The sequence below is a fragment of the Leuresthes tenuis genome, unplaced genomic scaffold (assembly GCF_036924035.1).
Source record: "Leuresthes tenuis unplaced genomic scaffold, fLeuTen1.0.hap1 SCAF_12, whole genome shotgun sequence".
Classification (NCBI taxonomy): Eukaryota; Metazoa; Chordata; class Actinopteri; order Atheriniformes; family Atherinopsidae; genus Leuresthes; species Leuresthes tenuis.
Genome location: NW_027325366.1, coordinates 22556376 through 22569386, shown reverse-complemented (window position 1 = coordinate 22569386; position 13011 = coordinate 22556376). Strand labels below are relative to the sequence as shown.

Genomic DNA, 13011 nt, shown 5'->3' with positions numbered 1-13011 from the left:
CTGCAGAGGGTCCTGGGCCTGTGGCTGCAAAAACAAGCCCAAATCATCACTCCTCCACCACCGTGCTTGACAGCTTGGGCTCGGATGAAATTGCAACAGGAAAATGAAAGCACAGTAGCAAATCTACAACAGAATGACTGAAAAAGGAAAGAATCACAGTGTTGCAATGGCCCAGTCAAGGTCCAGACCTCAACCTGATGAAATGCTGCTTAAGAGAGCTGTGCATAAACTATTATCTGCAAGCCTCAATGAACTGAAGCAAGGTTGTGAAGAAGACCATAATTCTCCCACAACTGTGTGAGAGACTGATCACGTGACACTGAAAACAATCACTTCGAGTTATTACTGCTGAAAGTGGTTCCACAAGCAGTTGAATCTTGTTTTTTTGTTGGTTTGTTTTTTAATAAACGCACTGGCTCTGCATTTTGGCTTAGTTTATTTGAAATAAATAACAGCACTTTATGTCATGTGTTGTTCATCTGAGGTTAAAATAAATTAAAGTACCTCATTGTAAGACCTGTTAAGGACCAGATCGCTTTATATTATGTCCTGGTGAGTGTAGGTGTCTTGGTGTTATAAATATTAATTTTCATAGTAGTAAATTTATAATAGCCTTTCTGAAAAGCAAAACAAGGATTACCTTCTCCCCCCTCTCAAACAGCACAACCCACCAAAATATACTTCTGCATCTCAAAGAAACTAAATGGAACCTCTGTGCCCTGCAGGTGCAGCATGGATCAAATACTATGAATATGAAGATAGCCCATGTAGATAAAGCCTGAAATCTGTTGATAAATACAAGCAGGGTGTCTTAGCACGGTTGTGTTTCCGTCATCTGGCCTGTAACTCTTCTGGCATATTAATCAGTCAGTGGAACCATTAGGAGCCAGGTTTTTTGTTTGACATCTGCTGAGATGTGCGCTTGTTTGTAGTTTGCCAGGAAAAGCCTGGGTTTTTGACCTTTTAGAGATCAATATGAACCTGTTTTTTGCAATGTTAATACAGATGTCAAGCTTTTCACAGCACGGACATGAACATATAGAACTCTCCATATGCAAGAGGCGGTTACTGAAATTTAGTGGAAGCTGCAAAGCTTAGAGGACTGTAACAGTCGAGTTATGAAGGTATGCAGCTTTGTCCACTCAGTGTGGGCTGAGTCTCCGTTGTAGAAGATGGGAAGTTGGAATGGATTTAATTCATCTCTAGTGAAATTAAAACTACAAGAAAAAAAACCCAAAACAAGTGGATGTCAAAAGCTGCGGCTGAACAGTTGTATGCTTTGCACACATTGTGGGAAAATATGAATAATGCCATAAACAAGAGAAAATAATCTGAGGCGCTCAACATTTGTCTTAAAGGCCATTTTTGAGCTGCTGCTGCAGTTAGTTGAATTCCTCCTCCGAATACTAAACCTCTCTTAAAAGGATTTCTTTGCAACCCATTTCAGCCCGAAGTGACGAAACCCAGCGTGGTCCCCCATGGAGAAGCATCACATGACACAGCATCACGACAAATGACACTGATACAATCTTTTTTCTTTTCTATTTAATCAATAGAAATCACTAATTGATATAAAATGTTAAAAGAAATAATAATAAAAAAAAGAAAAAGAAAAAAAAAGGCTGAAGTTTGACTTCATTTACTTGACAATGCACGCATTAAGACAACAATGCACGCCGTTAAGACAGTACACAGGCTTTACAGGCTTACTTACAGGCCTCTGGAGAAGAGTTCAGCATAACCTAGCGGATAATTTTATTTGATCTTTAAGCAATTGTCTCTGTAAAGCTGACAAAAAGAAACAGAACGACTGTAAAATTCAAGGTGGTACGTAAAAAGGTTTGCAACACGGTACCTTTACTTGGACAACATATCAGAAAAAAAATGGTGCCATTGCTGTAGCTGTGCCACTTAATGTTACAGAGCAGATGAGATCCCAAGAGACTTGTTCTGACAGCACTGTAAACAGAGGCGCATGACGCACCTTGAGGCGATCACTGTTAAAGATGGTGTGTAAAATAAGTTGGCAATTGACAAGTTCACCTGTTTCCAGAGTGAATCCATCATAATGCAAATGAATGCAGTTACAGTTAAAGAGAAAAGTGACACTGCTATGTTCAGATATGTTTTAAACAAAAAAAGGAAAGGAAACAGAATAAAACAAAATCTACACTTAACAAAAATCAACCTCACTAAAATGCCCAGGTAACAATTTCGTCCTTGAAGAACATTTCTAACAGCCAAGCTCCTATGTCAAGTCGAATAGATATTTTCCTTTTTTCTTGTCTCAGAAATGCCCGATAAGCCATCTTTGGATGCCAAAACGTGTCCCACCAAGTGTTTTAAAATAAATATAGATCTGTGCCGCTATAAGGGCACTAAACCCATCAAGTCTTTTGTGTTCTGAGATTTTCTCTAAGAGATGGTCCATCCTCTGGATGTTCTCAAAGGCCTCTTTTCCTCGAGAAAGGCTCAGACGTCCATTTTTATCTTATCCAGAGAGTTGTCGATCTTCGTGAGAGTCTTTTTGATGCGCAGTGCTGTTAGTCGGGCCGACGGATTCTGGTACCAGCACTCCTTCATTAGTTTAGCCATGGAGGTTAAAGTCTAGAAAGAAAGAAAGAAAAAAAGAAAAAGTATTCTGTCTCAATATCTAAAAATTTTGAGAATTAACAACCGATCAGCAATGACTTACCTGGTCTGAAAACCATCTGTTTGGGATGTTGGGCCTCTGCTGATCCACACACACAAGCTTCTTCATATCCTCAAAGCTGGGATCACTTGGGACCACATCGTGAAAAGGGGGCTTGTAGTCTTCAACAATGCCTAAAAAAGCAGGAGAGAATTCAACAAATCACTGCAAAGTGCAAATTGAACTCAACTGCTGGGTGACTCACATATACATCAATCATGCAGGGGGCATGGCTTATTCTTCCAAGTGAGGTCACTGTGTCGTGAGTAAATTGGTATCTGAGTTGCTGCTAAAAGCTTGCTTCTTATTATAAATGCTTAAAAGCATTTTACAGTGAACGGCAGAAGACGGTTTGATTTCACATAAGTGCAGATGCTTCTGCAGACAGCAAGGGAGCCACCGCAGATCCCCATCATTACATCAATTTAAACGTTTCTCATGATGTAGGTTTGAACTAATGTGTTCTGAGGTCCTGTAGAGCACCTCCATGCAAAGAGACACAGAGCAATACACTTTGCATCCACAGTGAAGCCCAAATTGCGGATCTTTAAAAAACGGGAAACACAATATTTAGTTGGTTTGACTGGTTTTCATAATCTCCACCAGCCACTGACATTAGCAGGTCTTTGCTTTGGACCAGCAAAGAGTTGGTGCTAGAAGAAAGTGGCTCTGAAACAGCTTCGATGGAGACCAAACCTCCCTGAAACCAAACGCACCGCAATGAGATTATATATCAATTTGATATATTATGTATTGGATAAAACAAATAGTTCTATCAGTAGCAGAAAAGGCTGTTACTCTGTTACTGTTGAAATAATGAATAAAAATATATGCCGATGTGCTGAAATCTCTAGCTTTCTGTATGCCAGCCTGCTTTCTTGAGCCCCTGACATGAATATTCAGGCATATTCTTCTTCCTTTAGGTATTGCTGGAGCGCCACGTCCGAGCCAAGCAGATGGCCTGAGAAATGTAAGTGATTCAGGACTGTGCTGCGTCCAGCAGAACCGTGCACTGACCATTGCTGACTGTCCTCCTGGCGATTTCCCACAGGACGAGGCCCAGGGCCCAGATGTCCACTCTCTTGTAAGACTCAAAGCAGTCCATTTGGATGGAGTCATCAAGCACCTCAGGGGCCATGTAGCGCTTTGTGCCAACTTTAGGATTGTTGCCCACGTCCAACTCATTGGTGTCTTGAAAATGCATGACTGCCAGACCTAGAATGGAAACAAAGAACACCGGGAGGATTCCCCTTCACTTAAGTTTTCAGATAAACACATTTCTATCTCCTTAAAATAAACTGCTGCTGGCATGAGCTCTTCCAAGATATTTTCAATTGCTTTTGAGGTGAGGCAAGAGAGACTGTCAAAACAGCCTTCTGTTGTCAGACGCTGCAGATATATCCGCACTGTGAACATCAAACATATCTCTAAGGTAACTATATGCCAGACACATTTTCGAGTGGATGGAGACTTCATGTCTCAAATAGCTATATCAAGAACGACACGGTGGACCCCATCAACGGATTGAAATGATGAAACACCACTTGCTCAGAGCAAACAGCTCTGTTCCAGCAGACAGGATGTTCTCCAAAGTAACAACAACACGTTGACGAGACAAACAACTACTTTGTCGGCACTGCAAAATGCGTCAGCCGGGACAGAATTTATTACCGAGCTTGAAAACAGGTAAAGCCTTTCGCCAGGTTATAGTCTTGTAAATGAATTACATGTTATTCAAGCATCTGCAAATAGAACATTGATGCATTAGATAAAGTGGTCCAAGGTCTTCAAAATGGGTTTTGGTTAAGGGCTGGGTGACACATGTCGCATGGGTTGTTTTTCCCAATTTAACAGCAAATATGGCTGAGCAGATGGATGCGAAAAGAGTGATATTACCTCAGACACGCATTTTATGCAAACTAATAAGCCGTGGAATTACAATAACCCCTTAATTGGACTTAACGTCTGAAATGCTATGGTGTACCAGCTTGTAAGTGCTTTTACTGCAGCAATACTTTGTTTACACTCAGCGTCAAACCCTTGATGCGTCACCTTTCAACCAAAAGTGAAGAATATAGCCATCTCGCTCTGCGTTTCAAACATTTATTCCAAACTCAGCCTGACATATCATGCATCATGGGACATTTTGGACCCATTTTAAACTTTAAAATATGTTGTTTTTGTTTTTTTACACCCACACAAACGCACACTCTGTATTCTTACCAAGGTCAGCAATGCAGCACTGCCCGTTCTTTTTCACTAGTATGTTTTTGCTCTTGAGGTCTCGGTGGGCAATGGCTGGCTTGCCCTGAGTGCCGAAGATCTCGACATGTAAATGTGCGAGGCCGCTTGCTATGGAGAGTGCCATGCGGAGGCAGCTGGATGCGTCGAGGGTGCTGAGCTGCAGATAATCATACAAGGACCCCATTTCATGGAAGTGAGTGATGAGCCACAGCTGCGTACTGGAGTTCCTGGAAGTCATGTCCGAGGCGATGAAGCCTGAGAGCAGAAAATTTTCATTTACTAATTCTGATTAACACAATTCAGTCTAACAATTTAATAATGCGTTACAAAGTGGGACACAACAGCGCAGCAAATACTAACAGCAGCAACACAATGCCTGCATGGCAACATTAATTGACCCTTTAGGGATAAAATATATGGTTGACATGAAAGCTTCCTCGTGTCCTCTGAGCTGTTGTAGTTAGGCGTGTGTGTGTTGGGTCCCACGGCGCACATTCCTGATGAAAGACTACATACCCAAGATGTTCTCATGTCTCAGCAGCACGGTGTTGTAGATTTCCGTCTCTCTGAACCAAGACTTCTCATCTCTGGAGGAGAAGATCTTAACAGCGACATTCTCCCCCTGCCACTGACCCCTCCACACTTCACCGTAGCGGCCCTTACCTGACAGGGAAAAGATGAAGAGAGATTACACAAATGCCTTTTGAGAGCAAGTGTCTGACACTACAGCGAGGAAGGCAAGAGGGCCGATAACTTCAGTGTAAATGTAGCTAATAGTTTTTACTTGTTGTGAAAATAGGCCACATTTTGCCAATGCCATAACAAAATAATGACAACTTTGTAACACTTGTGATATGGCAGCGTCTGTAAATGACAGCGTCTTTTACTGCCACCCAGTGGTTAAAAAAAAAAAAAATCAATTCAAGTAGATTCGACTGGAACAGACGTGAAGAGTGATTAAGAGTGATGCCTGAATTTATTTCACCAAAGTGACTCCGTCTTCCACACTGATTACTATTGCAGTTTGTGTAAAGGGACATATTTTTGCTGCTGGTACTATTTCCACTGACACTTGACATACAACAAGCAATCTCTAAGCCAAATTGCAATCTTGGCTCAGGGGACTTCACTGCAGGACTGTTGCACATTCACTCTGGCCCAGTTTCAGAATCTCCCCACGACGGTCTCCTCTTTTGCAATTCTCAAACTGATTTCTTTCTTTCACTCTTTACTGATTTATGAGCTCTTGAACGGCACATATCAAATGCTCTTACTGGACTCTCCGGCCCCACAAATGAGGTCAAAGCAAAGTGGACGAATGAAAAACAAACCAGGAGATGCAGTTCTGAGGCTTAGCCGATAGCAAGATGCTACTGTTTATGTATTAGTTATTGTGGCATCAAAAAAAAAAATCAGCTCCTTTCTCAACATGCGAAGTGAGAGGGGCATTACAGCATATGCATAGAAAACAGCTTTTAATAGGAGTCTTACCCACACACTCATTGAGTGTGATTTGTCGAGCAACAGTTCTCTGAACAAGGAAAGGGAGCCCCGAGCCACTTCCTGAAGTGCAGGAATGATCCAGCAGATCCTGGGAGGGCAACAGAAACAAAGGGTAAAGGATAACTACGTGCATGTCTTCATATCTGTTTGCAAGAAAGCTATCTGAATAAAAACAAAAACAAACGAACAAACAAAACACCCTAAAAGAATCCTGTGGCTTAAGCCTAAAAATGATGAAAAACAGAGCATCTGGGACTCAGACGGAGATTAATACAAGCAAGCAGGCTTTGATGTGGCACCCACATGGGATGGGGGGGTATGTGTGTAGCAGAATAATGCCTTTGTGTATGTGGTTGTGCATCTGTTATGGAGGTGCAGAGTGCCCCCTGCTGAGTAAACAACAGAGAAGCCACCCCCTCCCTGGTGACTCGTGTGGGTACTGGAGATTTTATCTAATCCAAGGGCCAGACTCCAAAACAGGCGCAATGCTGCTAAGCCTTTTATTTTTATCTCAGCTACAAGACATGCAGCGCCCCGATGCCGACACAGGGGGGCAGTGCACAGCAACTGAGTCAGCAGCTGCCGAGCAAAAACAAATGACTGTGAACTGGGAGGGGAGAAAGAGGATTGAAAACAGAGACTAGTGATGCCTAAGATAAACAGATGCATAATGCAGGAGCTGCTTGCGAGACGATTTTCTATCAAAACAGAGGAATGCAAGCAGAGGCCATAAACTGGATGATGAGTTACTCTGCAGAGAATTTATACCCCTCTCTTTAGACCAAAAGGAAGATGTTTTAGGAGAGTATATTTGGGCCAAACCTTTAAGCGGCAGAATGCTTAAATATTATGATAATCAGAGGAGACGTTTGGGCAGCAGCCTCCAGAGGGACACGCATGTTTTTGAGTCAGATCTGCCTTCCACTGTTTTTAATAACATTTCTCCTGGTGCCAGCAAGCACCTTTTTTTTTTTTAATTACGCTGAGGCACACAAACTGTGGCTCCATATTAGGGCCCTTCACTGCCAAGTGTGCTGATGGACTTTGGAAATGGGTGGAGAGAGACACACATATACAAAAATGAACAGACTTGTGACAACTGGACACGCTATTTCCATAACTGGAGATGTATGGTTTAATAGCTTTTTAAACATTTTGTTTGCGAGGATCTAGAATTGCAAAGTGGAAAAAGTTTTTGCGAGGACACCAAGTGAGCTGAGAGCAGTTTCTGTGGTTCTGGATTACAGAGGGCGTGAGCCAGTAATGTGCCGGTTTGCCTTTCAGACTAAATGCTAACCACAGGATTCCACCTAAACTCTGGATCTGGCCTGAAAACGTAAACCACTCTGTAGAAAACTTGCAATCCACAATCTGTGGAAGAGCAGGGGGAAAAAAACAGCAGAGACATTTCTCTAAGCGACTGCTAGGGCAAAATGACTGAGAAGAAACCAAACAAATTCCGTCCCTCCACCACCACCCACACGTTACACATACTTCATGCATATGAATCCACTGTGCACGGCTTTCTTTTTTTTCTTCCCTTCACATAACAAGTACCAAAACATTCTTGAGATTATGATCTTGAAAGTACACAATGTTCAGTAATGATGGTCTGCTTTGTTGAATCATGTTTGGAGACAGATCTCGCACATGTTGACCTGAAACCCCACTACCTGTGACACATAACGCTTAAGAGCCTGTGTGTTTACACAGCGCAAACATCTAGAAACTAGCTACAGTCGCTAAATCACATACAGTGACATGAGGATTTCTTTATAAAGAGCCATAAACACGGTGGGAAGATTTATACTCCGAGTGGCTTTACAATGAAAGATTTATGACAAAACCTTTTATCACAGTAACACCGAAACACCGCCTGGATCAGTCTAAATAGAATTAATCATGCTTCTATTAACTATTATCTTTTAAATAGCGGATGTTTGTGCAAACAGCGAAAAGTCCACACTATTCCAACTATATCCTAACCCTTCAGGTGCATCTCTCAGGTTACCACAAGTTTTAGAAAGAGATTCACATCTGCTAAGATTTTAACTTTCTGTAATGGGTCACTCTGTATAAAACATAAGACAGACTGGGCTGAACCTTCCATTGGAGTGTAGCAAGACAAAATCAAATGAAACGTATATCAAAATAGATCTTGTTATTGTTCCACATCCAAGTTCAAAATAGTTTCAGCTGTTTCAGCCCTGATTTCTATCAGTCTATTTTACATAAAGCAGCTTAGCTCACAGTCCACACTTCAGATACATTAAGATGGGAAATCCTTTCGACCTTTCACCTTCAACCTATTCAGGCTGGTTTTGATGAACTAAGGGACACTCACAAAAAGGTTGAAGGTGTGCTTTCATTTACAGATTAAAAGTTAATTTCCTACAAGAACCCATGATTACTGCTCACACCATCTCTGCAGTGTCTGTCACAGTTAATGAGTCAAAATAAAAGACCCGAATTGAATTGGGGACTGTTCCATTATGCCAGCTGCTAACACTGGACTTTCTAATGATTTCTAATGGTTTATTTACTTTTCTAACACATTAGAGGCGGTAGCCTCCCTTGTGGTTCATGACATGCACGACTACTACTCACCGCCAGAGTGCTTTCCCCCACATTCGATGCTATAAGTCCATCAATAATTCCATATTCAGCATCTCTTGACGGTAGTCTCTCCATTTGGTTGAGGTGGATGCGTCTGAACACGAGGATGGCCACGGCAGAGAGGAAGATAAGAACAGTGATGGGCGCCACGATGGCAACAGTCAGTGTGGTCACGCTGTTGCTGGAGAGCTCTTCAGCTGGAAGGGGCGAGAAATATGAACTTAGCTTTAGGCAATCAGGGCATCAATTTTAAAAGTGAAATATGATGTAATCTGTAAAGCCTAAATCAGACTATTGTCTGTCTGGAGTGTGAGATTAGTGTGCTTGTAGTAAACAACAGATGAGAGTTCATAAGAACTGAGCTTTAGAACAAAAAGGGACATTGAGGGAAAACTCTTCTGTGCTGCTGCTTTTTTCCCGCCTTTAACTAGACCACACAAGTTGAGGTTCAACCGCATGCAAATCACAGGTTGCTGCACTCTGCAGACCTTCTAAAGACACATGTGGGTGGGAGTAAAGGGTTCGCATGACACATACACATGAGCATTCACTCGTATCTACATTCGCACAGAGTGGATCTCATCAAGTAAGCAGAGATCTGAATGAGGAACTGGCCACCATTCACACTTTCCAAACATTCCAAGGCAAAGACTGCTGAGCTCTGCCTGCAGCACAGACAATGATCTCCCTTTTCTCAACTCGCATAATGAACTCCTTCTTCCTCAAATATATAACTAGCAACACTTTCTCTGCACACGCAAGAGTGAGAAAAAAAAAAAAGCACATAGGAGGAAATGCATTTAGCTCTACAGCTTCAAGAAAATCAATATGATTATTCAGATTAATAAGAATCTGAGAGGAAGGTTGCAATATATGGTTATACAGAGAGCCCACCAAGGAAAAAAAATAAATGAATAACAGGTGCACAGGTAATGGAACGCTAAAAGGCATTTAGCCAGTGCTTGAAATAGGGCAGAAAGTGGCAGTTCAGATCTTATTTTATGAGGTTATTATTAAAAGTAGACAGCTCTAAGTATGGGTGTGTACACCTAGCATTCAAATAGTCCCCATTTGTGTCTCGAGTGAGCACTTGTTATCGGCCCTGCTTTATGCAAATAAACGTGTGACAACAATCAGGTAATCAGCAGGTCTACTGATGTCTCTGTCAAATCATAAAAACATTCAATGACATGATCTGTGTGTTTATAGACATTACTGAGATTCAGATTCACTTAAGTCCTATTTAGTGCACCATTATTTCCAAACCTTTCATCAAGTTTAGTTTTGTTATGATGAGAAAAGTAAAAGAGGCATAAACCTATTCATTTTTTAATTTTCATGTTGAAGAGCTTAGCGTCAGCACATCTCAGCTTGCTGAGGAAGCAAACTGAAGGGCAGTTTTACACTTACACAGAGCAGCGCTCTCAGAGTCAGACAGACAGACATTTTTTGTCAGCGCAGATAAACGTCTGGGCAGTCCTCCAAAACGCTATCAACGTATAGCCTACGGAGATGACATTACTCAGCCGGGAGAGGCCTACAACAACCGATTTCACAACAAAGAGCACAATGCTCCAAAAACAAACGTCTGCACTGGATAATCATTATCTCAACACTTAGTTTCCCCTTTATCGCAAAGCAGATCTATGCTCACTTTGATTTCTGTCCTTTCTTTTTAGCAAAGCTAAAGGACCAACAAAAGGACTAACACAACCAAGAGCAGCCCACCACTCAGATTGTTCCATGAATTTATGAGACCAAACAAAAAGCTCGAACATGCAGATGAGCACTTGTGAGGTACCAGAGAGTGTATGGGGGGGGGGAATGTTCAGCCCTTAATGTGCAACACATTCCCCCCCTCATGCTTTTATGCTCCATGTCAAGTTCTGCTGCTTACATTAAAACATCCGAGGAGTGTACTGCGAAGCAAGTTCAACACGGCCTGGCTTTCTTTGTGTCAGCTGCTAAGCAAAAACACAAAGACAGTGGCTATGATCTTTCTTTGTTAGTCAGGCTCTGTGCACACATAAAGGAAGCATTTTAGACATCATTTGATGCTTTCTGCACAAATAAAAGTATCTGAAACTTCATACATAAGATGAGCAGGTTGTTCCAATGGAGAAAAGTGAAGAATTTTAAGTATAATTATAGCAACAACGTTGCTCCAATTACGACAAGACAAGAATCCTACTTAAGAGCAATAATTGTACTAATTAATAAAAATAACTGCCTGATGTTTATGTTGTCAAAGTTGCAAATAATTTTGATATGAAGTTTATTCAAATGGAGATATTTGATTAAGTGATTTTTAAGAAAACAGTAAAACTTAATTTTCTGTCACTTATTTGACAACATTTATTCGACATCAATTAAATCGCTTTGAGTTGGGTTATGATGTAAGACATCAGTCTTAATTCAATACTACCGCCTGACAAGATTGAAATGTTTTGACCTGATTTTGCTGTCTGGGATATCATCAGGGGAAGCAATAAGAGAAGAGCTAAATAAGACTCTAAGGGCCAACAAGACAGGCCGGGAGCTTTGGAACTGCAGATACAGCTACTCTGTTTACCGTCGCTGCAGAAATGAACATCAAAGAGAGCAGGAGGTGTTCTGTAACGGATACCTCCTGTAACTTCGGATACTGCTTTGTACAACATGTATTCTTACAGAAAGCCAGAAGAGCAAGAAAGCATCCTGTTGGAAACTCTGTTTCTTAGGTGGAGACATTTAAAACTTTTAGCAAGTGTGAGAATGTGTCCAAGGATACATCTGCATTCACCCTGTTACAAGAATGTGGCCACAAGTGTCCTAGCCAACCACTAAATGAGGTCTTAACAACTGGATCTTAATGCATTCACAACTGTGATCGGATGGGCACTGAGCCTGATCCCAGTTCCTCCTCTCAGCCACAGCATTCTGTTTTTCAGAAGTAAAAAAAAAACATTTTTTGGGAATCAAGGAGTAGTGGTTATGTAGTCATCTAAATGCCCCCCTAATACAACGATTGAAGGGATAGATGACCACTAATCCTTGATCGCCAAAAGAAAAGGGGCAATGTACTTTTGCAGAATGAAGGAGTAGAGCCAAGTGATAGGGCCAATAGGGAAATTGGGAATAGGCCTTAGTATCAGGTCTGATCAGCCTCATGAATATTCCCACTGCATCCATTTTCTATACCCACTTAATCCTACTCAGGGTTGCAAGGAGGCTGAAGCCTATCCCAGCTGTAATTGGGCGAGAGGCAGGGTACAACCAGGACAGGTTAATATTTTTCACTAAATTTGGTTTTAAACCAATCCTCAAAAGTAATGAGTTATGAATATGTATTCATGAATAATGAATAAAACCCTGCTGTAGAAGAAACATTACAAATGAAAGAAACGGCAAGGGACAACAGCTTCATTTATAGCTGCGTGTCTCTCCTACAATCCCTCTGAGGCCTCACCCTCTGGGCTCTTGTCAGTTGGCTCTGATAGCCACAAAGAAGACAGCAGAAGAAGCAGACCATGACTAAGTAATATTCAAAATCTCTACTTTCCCACCGTCTCCCTCTTCTGAGTCATGGCGAGCCAGGAGTGTCAGCACACAGAGGTGTAACTGAGGCCAACAGAAACCAGCCAGAAAAGCCAGAGCGGATCATTTCACATCCGATGGTGAAGACATCTCAGTAGAAAACGATCAAAAGGAATTAATAAACTGAATATAAAAAGTCCATAACCCCCCCAGAACAGACTCGTTTTTTTGGGAGTGAGTAAAAACTTAAAAAGAAATCTGCTTAAAAAAGGTGTGCGCACAGATTTGTAGCCGAGGATGTGACAGTGTACAGGATCAACCAATCCTGTCAGGTTCATTAAACAGCAGTTAGTATGCACCTGCTATCACTTAAAATGATTTTCATTGAGTAGATCTGTCCTTCCTTCTTGCTTCTACATGAAAAGCAGAATAGGAAACGC

The 13011-nt window shown here is 41.5% G+C and overlaps 1 protein-coding gene across 3 annotated transcripts in view; it reads right to left on the bottom strand.

Moving 5' to 3' along the window:
• Positions 1 to 1499: 1499 nt before the first annotated feature.
• Positions 1500 to 13011, bottom strand: part of LOC140319482 (activin receptor type-1-like) — a 32032-nt gene continuing 20520 nt past the window's right edge. For 2 of the 3 annotated variants that reach the window (XM_072397137.1, XM_072397136.1), the window contains exons 6-12: positions 9047 to 9252; positions 6428 to 6527; positions 5453 to 5599; positions 4916 to 5191; positions 3710 to 3907; positions 2696 to 2826; positions 1513 to 2607 (exon numbers count right to left, since the gene is read on the bottom strand). In XM_072397137.1, coding sequence (XP_072253238.1) covers positions 2473 to 2607; positions 2696 to 2826; positions 3710 to 3907; positions 4916 to 5191; positions 5453 to 5599; positions 6428 to 6527; positions 9047 to 9252 — 1193 coding nt within the window. In that variant the 3' untranslated portion in view covers positions 1513 to 2472. Of the gene's footprint in view, positions 2608 to 2695; positions 2827 to 3709; positions 3908 to 4915; positions 5192 to 5452; positions 5600 to 6427; positions 6528 to 9046; positions 9253 to 13011 lie in introns of all 3 variants that reach the window. The other variant, XM_072397135.1, reaches the window with a different exon arrangement.